Source organism: Oryza brachyantha, chromosome 6, assembly GCF_000231095.2.
Source record: "Oryza brachyantha chromosome 6, ObraRS2, whole genome shotgun sequence".
Classification (NCBI taxonomy): Eukaryota; Viridiplantae; Streptophyta; class Magnoliopsida; order Poales; family Poaceae; genus Oryza; species Oryza brachyantha.
Window position 1 is genome coordinate 21,849,053 of NC_023168.2, and position 11,197 is coordinate 21,860,249.

At 41.0% G+C, this 11,197-nt stretch overlaps 2 protein-coding genes across 2 annotated transcripts; both read left to right on the forward strand.

Moving 5' to 3' along the window:
* The first annotated feature begins 254 nt into the window (after positions 1 to 254).
* On the forward strand, positions 255 to 8,154 carry LOC102706294 (protein argonaute 1D). Its single transcript, XM_006656460.3, has 23 exons — positions 255 to 413; positions 1,542 to 2,187; positions 2,280 to 2,488; positions 2,579 to 2,728; positions 2,863 to 2,996; positions 3,432 to 3,541; positions 3,781 to 3,887; positions 4,009 to 4,147; positions 4,290 to 4,406; positions 4,618 to 4,725; positions 4,910 to 4,981; positions 5,347 to 5,469; positions 5,600 to 5,765; positions 5,861 to 5,982; positions 6,063 to 6,200; positions 6,279 to 6,421; positions 6,499 to 6,561; positions 6,680 to 6,743; positions 6,811 to 6,946; positions 7,039 to 7,112; positions 7,207 to 7,301; positions 7,370 to 7,401; positions 7,508 to 8,154. Exons 2-23 carry the CDS (start codon positions 1,573 to 1,575, stop codon positions 7,705 to 7,707), a joined length of 3,117 nt encoding a protein of 1,038 aa, XP_006656523.1. The 5' UTR covers positions 255 to 413; positions 1,542 to 1,572; the 3' UTR covers positions 7,708 to 8,154.
* A 2,223-nt stretch (positions 8,155 to 10,377) lies between these two features.
* On the forward strand, positions 10,378 to 11,172 carry LOC102702299 (gibberellin-regulated protein 3-like). Its single transcript, XM_006657305.3, has 3 exons — positions 10,378 to 10,575; positions 10,740 to 10,797; positions 10,923 to 11,172. Exons 1-3 carry the CDS (start codon positions 10,468 to 10,470, stop codon positions 11,108 to 11,110), a joined length of 354 nt encoding a protein of 117 aa, XP_006657368.1. The 5' UTR covers positions 10,378 to 10,467; the 3' UTR covers positions 11,111 to 11,172.
* The last annotated feature ends 25 nt before the right edge of the window (positions 11,173 to 11,197 follow it).

Genomic DNA, 11,197 nt, shown 5'->3' on the forward strand with positions numbered 1-11,197 from the left:
CAACCAACCACAGATGAAATTGCATATATTCTTATAGGATCAATCTTTTTCTCCTCTTTTACGCTTTCTAAATAATTAAATAATACGTTTCTTCATCTCATTTTTTAATATATTTTTCTTTTTTTATATTAGTTAATTTTATCATTTTTATAAATAAATAACTTATAGAAAATCAAATTATCTTTTATTTTCTATCTTTCTTAACCAAAGGAGCAGTCAGGCTATTCGACAAGAGTATTTTTGCGTGTCTCATTCTCTCTCTCCGTCTGCGTGTATGCTCTCACTTGTTCTTCCCTTTTCTCTACTTGGCGTTTTCTCCCCATCTCTCTACTCCAGCACACTCCCACCTTGCAGCTGTGTGCTCTGCTATCTCGATGCAAGCTGAATCTCTGTCTGCCCAAGGTGATCGCGAGGTTCGCTCATAGCTCCTCTACTATCCATGTGTTCTTGTGGCTTTTTCTTCTTTTCTTTCTTTCCTTCTACTGGTTTCCGGAGATTTTACCAGTCCTTTTTCTACTGAGAAATCTCAAGCTCTTGTGCTTTACTTTCCGATTCCTTTCTGGTTGCTTATCGTCTGTTTATCCAAGAATGTTAATGCGTTGGAGTTGATTTGCAACAGCAGACCCTGCACACACCCCTCTTCTGTGTTATCATTTTCCCACTCTATAATGTCTTCTTTTGAGTTGATGCGTGCTTATAAATGTCTTTCTTTCTTTGCATGTTGCAAGATTTCTTTCTAATCGACGTCAATGATCCTCTACCTACAATATCCCGGTCTGTGAGTAGCTTTGTTGGGGAAAAGGTTGGGCCTTTCTCTTCAGTGGGGAGTCTTTCAGTTTTGAGGATGTTTCTTGTTCTTCCGTTCATCTTGGTTCCTTCCTTCAGAAATGTTCCACATTTTCATTGTTTTCCTAAGAAAAGTGTGCTTTTTGGTGTGTGAAGGTCCTGTTTTGTCCTTGGAGAATATATTTTCCCCACAGTGTTCTTCGATCTCTTCACATGTTTGAGCCGTGGTCTGTCAATTTATTTTCAGTGTTGTGCAATATGCAGAACTCTCTTGTTTGATCCCCACATAAAGATTTCGGCCAGTTTGTTAGTGCCTCCCGCGCTGTGTGGCTTTAGAGAGCCTTTTGGGGTGTGTTTTATGATGAACCTACTGTTGCGTTCTTCACCTCAACTCCTGTAACGCTTATCTTTACTGCTGTTAATAGCTCCATTCCTGATTAACTTGGTGCATCTAAGTTTGATTTGGAAGTTCTCATAAGATTAACCCCTTCTTCTTGTCTAGGTGCATTGAATTGGTTATGATAGCTCAGTGACTGAGCATATATTCTCTCTCTGATGCTATATACGGTTCTTACACAGCGCACCGTGTTAGACCTAAGCATTAAGAATCAATGTTTGATATGAGCCTCCTTAGCTTGCCTTTGTAAATAGTACCAACAGCCTGAATAATGTCCGCACTGCAGTTCTCTAAATTTTTTATATGTGCATAAGAAGAGAGAGTGTCTGGATTGTGATCAACTTTACTGTGTTGGCAGTTGATTTCAGAGTTGGGGAACTGCACTCGCCATGGGATCAAGGAGACCAAGACTGCCTGGGTTTGGTGAGGACTCGCAGGCTGCTGAGCCTCGGGGTGGTGGGAGAGGAGGTGGCCGTGGCCGGGGCAGCACATACCCTCAGCAATACCACCACCCACAAGGACAAGGTGGCTACTACCAGTACCAGGGACATGCTGCTGCTGCTGCTGCTCCTCAACCCCGCGGTGCAATGGTGGTGCAGAAGTGGCGTCCTGCTGGTGCTGCTGCAGAGCACTTGGGCCATCAACATCCCTACAGCAGCAGTGTGAGGCCACAGCACTACTCTGGTCCGTCTGCCATAGCTCCCGAGCTGCGCCAAGCAATGGATGCTCCACATGAGCCTGATCATATCTCCTCACCAGAAGCAGCCTCTCCGGAGACATCACCACCACGGTCTCTTGCTCTTGAGGTCACAGAGCAGCTTCAGGACTTGTCTGTCAAGGACCAATTGAGTGCGAGTCAGGAGATTGTCCAAGCAATTCCTGTGTCCACCAAATCATTTAAATTTCCTCACCGCCCTGGAAGTGGAAGTATCGGAACCAGATGTTTGGTGAAGGCAAATCACTTCTTTGCTGAACTGCCAGACAAGGATCTCCATCAGTATGACGTGCGTTTTCTCTTTCATTGCAGAATTCTCCATGTGTCTACCTGTTGCTCGACGTCTCAAGTGTCTTTGCCAACTTTGTGGTTCATTGGCAGGTTTCGATCACCCCAGAAATTACATCACGAATTCGGAGCCGTGCAGTGATGGAAGAGTTGGTGAAACTTTATAAGCCATCTTATTTGGGAGGACGTCTTCCAGCTTATGATGGTAGGAAGAGCCTTTACACGGCTGGTCCATTGCCGTTTACTTCAAAAGAATTTCACATCTCTTTGCTTGAGGAAGATGATGGTTCTGGCTCGGAGAGGTGTGTACCTATTCCTTTAATGATCAGCATGATATTCTAGTTCCAGGGTAAAGCATATCGTACATTCTAACTGTTCTTCATATGATCTAGGCGTCAGAAAACTTATAAGGTAGTGATTAAGTTTGCTGCAAAAGCCGATCTTCACCGTCTCGAACAATTTCTAGCTGGAAGGCAGGCAGAGGCTCCTCAGGAGGCCTTGCAAGTTCTTGATATTGTGTTGCGAGAGTTGCCAACAGCAAGGTAGATTTCTTTGAAACATTAGGTAGAATAGATATCTACGTATCAGATAATATCATTATCTAAAAAGGTTTTCAGATAATATGAGAATCAATCCAAACTTTTGAGCCATGCTTCCAATCCCAATTTTCTTACAGATATGCACCGTTTGGTCGATCCTTCTTCTCTCCTGACCTAGGGAGGAGACGATCTCTTGGGGAGGGATTAGAAAGCTGGCGTGGGTTTTATCAGAGCATTCGCCCTACTCAAATGGGCTTGTCACTGAATATTGGTACCCCCCCCCTCTCTCTCTCTCTCTCTTTCTTATGATCTTTCACATGAATCACGAATATAGGTGTGAGCTTGTGCTCCTCCATTTCTCTTTATATGTAATAAATGCATTCAAGACTTATGGAACTAGCAATAAAGTTGCTTGATTTTCATAAAACCTTACGTTGACTTGACATTTGGTTGCATGTAATCAGGCTGAGGTCAACTGCTCTGCCATTTTTTGATCGGAGTTTTGGAAAAACTTAGCTTTGATTTTTTTTCCTAGGCTTATGATCATGTCATGAAGGATCTCATGCACAGCAAATTTACATGTTAATTAATAAAAACCGTTTTTGAACTTTAAACAGAGAGACCTTTGAATACCAGTATTCCTTAATTTTTGAACAATTCTTTCTCAATTTCTATCTTATTTCCTTTTCTGTTTCTGCCTTTTCAGATATGTCGGCAACTGCTTTCTTTGAACCGGTACCAGTCATAGATTTTGTCATACAGCTTTTAAATACTGACATCCGCTCAAGGCCCTTGTCAGATGCTGAACGTGTCAAGGTACACTGGTGATCCTGTTTTACTCATTGTTAGAACCTTTAACGTCTTTGGAAGAGAGATTGCTCAAATGAATGCAGTATATTTGTTGTAATACAGAAGATCTACAGATAATTGTTGCATCTGTTCCCAATGATTAATCTTTTTTCGATGTCTTTCTTTTGTCTTATGTATCTGAGCCAAGCTTATTTGTTAATCATTTTGTTAACATACGGATATTATGTTATTACACAACACCCTAGATCAAGAAGGCCTTAAGAGGAGTGAAGGTAGAAGTCACTCACCGTGGCAACATGCGCCGGAAGTATCGAATATCTGGTTTAACATCTCAGTCAACTCGGGAACTAACGTATTTATATTCCTCTCTTCTTCATGAACAAATGTTAATTGTCCTTTTATGTCACTGGTAGACATAATCCATTGCCTCTATTGTTGCTTTCCTGAAAAAAAATAATCTTCATCTGCCACAGTTTTCCTGTTGATCAAGGGGGCACGGTGAAGTCTGTTGTACAATATTTTCAAGAGACATATGGATTTGCCATCCAGCACACATATCTTCCATGTCTGCAAGTTGGAAATCTGCAGCGTCCAAATTACCTACCAATGGAGGTTAGCTAGTGGTCAAATATTCTTCTTTTGCATTTTATATAGCAAAGCTCTACAATATTGTTCTGTTTCCTTGTTCAAATTTTAGCACCAAATTTTGCAATTCTATTGCTTTGGATGTATGCTTAATGATGTGCTTATTCAGGTCTGCAAAATAGTGGAAGGACAGAGGTACTCGAAGCGACTGAACCAGAGTCAGATAAGGGCCCTTTTAGAGGAGACATGTCAGCGCCCACATGATAGGGAGCGTGACATAATTCAGGTATGTCAGATTCCGTGGAGAATTATGGGGCTCTACCATAGTATGTGTAAGTTCAGATGCGTACATAAAAAGTGTTTCTATTATGTAAGCATAGGGAGCATGACACAATTCAGGTATGTCAGATCCCGCAGAAAATTATGGGGCTCTACCATAGCATGGGCAAGTTCAGATGTCGACATAAAAAGTGTTTATTTTTTCCTTGTGTATGCAGATGGTGAATCACAACTCATACCATGAAGATCCTTATGCAAAGGAGTTTGGCATTAAGATCAGTGAGCGTCTGGCCTCGGTTGAGGCACGGATTTTACCTGCTCCTCGGGTAGGTGAAAACTGATGGTTTTTAAAGTTCATTTTGTCATGCCATCACCCTTTCCTGGATAGATGAAGCATTGCTTCAATGGTCATTGCTAAATGAGATAGCACATCCAAAGTTTGTATGATCAAGCATTGCTTCAAAATCCTTTTTGACATTTTTAGCCTCAGAGCCCTTTTTGTTCATGCAGCTGAAGTATAATGAGACTGGCAAAGAGAAGGATTGCTTGCCTAGAGTTGGTCAGTGGAATATGATGAACAAGGTAGTGATAATTAAGATTTGGTATTTTGATAATGGTTTGGACAATATGCAGGGCGACAGATTTAGCTAATCTATAAAATGATTAAACGGTACGACTTACCTGTTGTGTTAGGATAACTGAGCTCATTTGGGCGTTATTGCTCACTGAATTTTATTGCTTGAGCGGCATAAGTAGTGGCAAGTTATTTTATATAAGATGTTCAGTTTTTGCAGTTTTTGAGCTTTGTCTGCATTACATATACTCTCTGACACTCATATAGCTACATTAGCTGTCCTAGTTATTATTATTCGTCTCTTTAAGTTCTTGTTTCTGTATTATCTCAAACCTAACCGATCATTTTCATTTCTCCTTGTGACTTTAACTAGAAAATGGTAAATGGTGGTAGAGTCAAGAGCTGGATATGTGTCAATTTTGCTCGAAATGTGCAAGAGAGTGTTGCTAGTGGATTTTGTCGTGAACTTGCTCGCATGTGCCAGGCTTCAGGAATGGCAAGTATCCTTGAACGCTTCCAGATGTATTTGCACATTGACATACAGAAGCATCTATATAGTGCATGCAATTTTACATCATGTACTTGTTTATGATAGTAACTGGTTTACAAGCAATTGTACTATATAGGACTTTGCTTTGGAGCCTGTTCTTCCACCTATGTTTGCACGTTCTGATCAAGTGGAACGAGCTTTGAAAGCCAGGTTCCATGATGCAATGAACATACTTGGACCACAGCACAAGGAGCTCGATTTGCTTATTGGATTGCTTCCTGATAACAATGGTTCCCTTTATGGTATATACAAATTTGCAACTCTGGTTGGCTAACTTATATTGATTGCTGTGCTATTTTGCTCAAGATTCAAGTCATACTACCTATGTTGGTGTCAGGTGATTTGAAGCGTATCTGTGAAATTGACCTTGGATTAGTTTCCCAATGCTGCTGTACAAAGCAAGTGTTTAAAATGAACAAACAGATCCTGGCAAATCTTGCTCTGAAGATAAATGTGAAGGTTGGTGTTCTAGTGATATGTCTACTCATCTTTGTATAGATTCTACAGCCGTTGAGTCCAACATAAATTTTATCTCATAGGTTGGGGGGAGGAACACTGTACTGGTTGATGCGGTGTCGAGACGGATTCCATTGGTCACTGACAGACCTACTATTATATTTGGTGCTGATGTCACCCATCCTCACCCTGGCGAAGATAGCAGCCCTTCCATTGCTTCTGTAAGTTGAATAGACTAATTCTTGATATTTTGTAACCATTTCTGGCAGATTTGTGAATAACTGTACATCATCCTGCAGGTTGTGGCCTCCCAGGATTGGCCTGAGGTGACAAAGTATGCTGGTTTAGTCTCGGCCCAATCTCACAGGCAGGAGTTAATAGAGGATCTATATAACATCACGCATGATCCTCATAGAGGACCCATCTGCGGTGGAATGGTCAGGTAAGGCCCATGCTACACTCTCCTTTGTGTGTCCTTTTTCTAGCAGAAGTATTAGTTGCTGACGTCCACATTTGCAGGGATCTTCTTATATCCTTCAAAAGATCAACTGGTCAAAAGCCTCAACGGATAATATTCTATAGGTATGTTCTTACAGAAACTTGAGCTAAAGGCCATGTTTGACCATGGAAGTTTAGGCTAGAGTCTGATTAGAAAAGCTTGTTCGGTACACTTGAGACTAAATGTGGTTACCTTTCACAGGGATGGTGTCAGTGAAGGTCAGTTTTATCAGGTTCTATTGCATGAGCTTGATGCAATCCGAAAGGTAAAACTTCCCCCTTAGTTCTCATAATTTTATGACTTTTCTTAATCTTTCTGTCTTGCCCTGTCAGGCTTGTGCATCGCTCGAAGCAAATTACCAACCGCAGGTGACTTTCATTGTGGTTCAGAAGCGCCACCACACGAGATTATTTGCACACAACCACAATGATCAGAATTCAGTCGACAGGAGTGGAAACATACTGCCTGGTGAGTATTATTCTGTCATTGTTATGCACGTTACCTGTAGCTTCCGTTTGCCAGTGTCCTTTATGGAGTTCTCTTTGGTTCTTAATTTGCAGGTACCGTTGTTGATTCCAAGATTTGCCATCCTACCGAGTTTGACTTCTTCTTGTGCAGCCATGCTGGCATCAAGGTAAACAATGAGACAGCGTTGCATCTCTGTGTATCATTGATTTTAAGCATCATATGCAGAAGGCGGGAATCGAAATGATAATCTCCTTTCATAGGGCACAAGCCGTCCTGCTCATTACCACGTCCTGTGGGATGAAAACAACTTCACAGCTGATGCGTTGCAGACTCTGACTAACAACCTCTGTTACACGTAAGTTCTTCTCAGGCGCTTGTAGGAGGAAATGGAATAGCCTCTCTAACTCACTGTCACTTGTGCAGTTATGCGAGGTGCACACGATCCGTATCCATTGGTAAGTTAAAGGGATCTGTGTTTCTTTGTCACGCGTAAGTAAAAGGGATCTGTTGGGAGTTGAGAAATTCTGATGAAAACGGTGCCTTGGCTAATGTCTGTTGCAGTTCCACCAGCATATTATGCTCATCTGGCGGCCTTTCGGGCCCGTTTCTACATGGAGCCAGATAGCTCGGATAGTGGTTCAATGGCAAGTGGGCGTGGAGGGTCGTCTACATCGCGCAGCACTCGTGCAGCAGGTGGTGGTGCCGTCAGGCCCCTCCCTGCACTCAAGGACAGCGTCAAGAATGTCATGTTCTACTGTTAGTGCCATTTGATCGCACTTATCTACCATGGGAATGCTTCAGTAATTAATTGTCTCAGGCTTGGTATTGAGTAATTTGTTGCGGCTCAGACTTTTAAAGCCACACACATGCTACGATGATGCTGTGTGTTTCTTGGACACTCCATTCTATTTCACATTTTCGGCAAGACTGCATTCCATAAAAGCCGGGCGTCCCCTGGCTCTATTTGTACTCTAATTCGTATGGACCTGTTTCATTTTTTTCTCGAATTGGTCAATGGTCATGTTTGCGTTTGGATATTCGAAATTGTTCTTTGTTTGCTAGTAGTTTAACATTTTCATTTATTTGCTAGCACGCACTAGAAGAGCCTAGAAGCGAGGCAGTAGTAGATGTGTATTTGAGAGAGAATGCATGTGATGTGAACAGACAGCCCACACAGCTGGTTAATATCCAATTATCCAACTCCAACTCCAACATATACACATGCACTCCATCTACCTATCGATTGCATTGCATTATTATTCATTCATTCATTTTCAACAACCAAAGCAAAGGCACTTGAGCCAGGGCCCAGGGAGGCAGGGGCATGTGCTCCCATGTCCTGTATGTACTAGCTACTCTTTCTTTTGGTTTTTACTCACCGGATTCACACCAGGGGAGACGTTTGTTTCTATGGGTTAAACTTTAGTCTCTAGTCACATCGGATGTTTAGACACTTATTATAAATAGTAAATATAGATTATCAATAAAATCCATCTATAATCTTGGATTAATTCATGAGACGAATCTAATGAGTCTAATTAATCCATGATTAGCCCATGTGATGCTACAGTAAATATTTGCTAATTATGAATTAATTAGGCTCAAAAATTCGTCTCGTGGATTAGCTCTCATTTATGGAATTAGTTTTTTTATTAGTCTATGTTTAATACTTTAAATTAGTGTCCAAACATCCGATGTGATATGGGGCTAAAAAGTTTAGTCCCATCTAAACAACCCCTTAATCTCGGGTATACTAAGAGAGATTTGCTCCGGTCCAACAAAAAGTACCTCGAGGGACTGATATCTTGAGATACCAAATCATTTCTCACCATTAGGTCTAGCTGAGTAGGATGTGAGCTGATAGATCTAACAATCAGAAATAATTTGGTACCACGAGGTACCGATATCTCAAGACACTTTTTGTTATTTTTTTGTTAGACTGTAAAATTGCTCATACTAAAGACATCCACAATGTACATATATAAGGTAGGTAGTAAGAAATAAAATAGTACTAGGTTGTATACATCGTAAGAGTAGTAAGTAACTAATACCAGATAATATGCTTACTAACTAGTCATAAGGAATAAATAAATGATTTCTCTCATCTTCTCTCAAGCTAGTGATGGTGGGGTCCAGCTTACTATCCACTTTTGTTCTTTCATCATTGTGGCTACAACAACAACTAATATTCACTAACACATGACTCATCTTTATTCATAAAGTAGATAGTAAACATGGGTAATGTCCTAATACGTGCTCAGCTTTCCCTTCCCTCTCTGCAAAATGCATCCGCTACTTTTCCTCGATCCAACACAATAGCGTTGGTTTGGTTCTAAATATTTACAAGGTCTTTCTCTACAAGCCAAATAAGAATCTGTCAGGCTATGGTTTTGCTTATTTTAGCCTCAAACCAAATATAACTAACTTTGCCTTATTTAATATTGGTAATGACAAAATTTCATAAAGACACATTTTAGTATGGTCAATTTTGAACTCAAATCAAACCAACCCGAAGGGCTTGCTCGTTATAATTAGTTCTTACATACAATGAACGAAGGATAGGAAGTTATTCTTTCATTTTACATCTACTTAAATCTTTTGGAAAAATTCAATGGATTAATGTGTGCATGCCTTTCTAATTTTTTTTCATATATAAGTTGAAATCTCTTTGATCTGACCAAGCCCTAATAATAGTAGTAGCAGTTGCCTACTCTACTAGTATATGCTTAGACTAGCATATTATTCCAATGAGATTTTAATTAAAGATAACTATCATTAACCCGTTATTATTATATTTTTTCCATGTATCATTTCTTATTTGATACATATATTTGCTAAACGTGTGGGTTCTTTGGCCCTATGATCATTTTTTTACTTACAAAGGAGTTGGGGTAGGTGGTTGATGCGTAGGCTCTTTGGTCCCATAAACCTTTTTTATTTTTTAAAATAAAGGGAGTTACAAATTGAGAGATGGTCCGCCGGAGTGATCAGACATTGGTCAACTAGAGCAAGTTCAACAGTTTGTAGTGCACTGCTCTTCTTTCTCATCTCTTAGCTCCTTAAAATATGTTTAGAGCATGTACAATAGCAGACTATAAACTAGCTATAAACATATTTTAAAGAGATAAGAGAGGAGAGAGAAGAGTAGTGAGCTACTAATTTATAACCAGCTGCAGCACGGGCTCCAAGACGTAGTGTGTGTATGATATGTGGGAACATGTATTAATACTTTGTAAGTAGCTATTGTATAAATTGATTATTAGATTAACTATAGATAAATTGGAACTAGTAGTTAGCTCTTATAGCTGAGACCTGCTCTGAAGGCAGGGTCCTGGGTATTTCCTACCCTTCCCTGCATCTGCATATGTATGTATATGGCGTGGGGCTTCATGTTTGCTTGCTCCTCCGACTGTCTATATAAGAGTAGACCAACAGCTTTTACATCAACCAACTCTAGCTAAACCCTCCTTAATTCTTTCTTCCTACTATCCCATCCAGCTCTGAGCCGCCATCCTCGCTCAATGGCGTCGTCCAAGACAAAGCCTCCTGCTGCAGTGGCGTCCATCCTCCTCCTCCTCCTCTCGCTCCTGCTGCTCCTCGTCGATGCCGCTGCCCACCCAAGGCTGCTGGTAAGTATAAATAAACTTCTGCTTCTGGAGTAGTACGTACGTATCTACTACTAGTAGTATGTTTATTGACAAGCTATGTTTATATTGGTGGCATCAGATAGATCTTTGTTCTATCTAATTATAAGCTGCTAAATACCCAGTACATTTTACTGCGTTGCGTACAGGAGGAGGAAGTGCAGGCGAGTAGGAGGGAGAGATCCCTCTTGCCGGCTCCAAAGATAGGTATGTATGTATGTTTCCTTTTAGAAAAAAAAGAAAAAATGCTGCTACTGCATATAAATAAAATAGTGGGTGGATTTGTGGATCCATGGATCTGATGAAATGAAAGAATGAATCCCTCCCTGCAGACTGCGGGGGGGCGTGCTTGGGGAGATGCGCCAACAACTGGAAGAATGAGATGTGCATCAAGATGTGCAACGTCTGCTGCAACAGATGCAACTGCGTGCCGCCCGGAACAGGGCAGGACACTCGCCACCTCTGCCCCTGCTACGACACCATGCTCAATCCACGCACCAACAAGCTCAAGTGCCCCTGATTCATTCATGCTTACCCAGCCTCACAAACCTCCCTCTGGATCTCATCTTTGATGATCCCATCAGATCAGCGGATGTATCTACTCCAT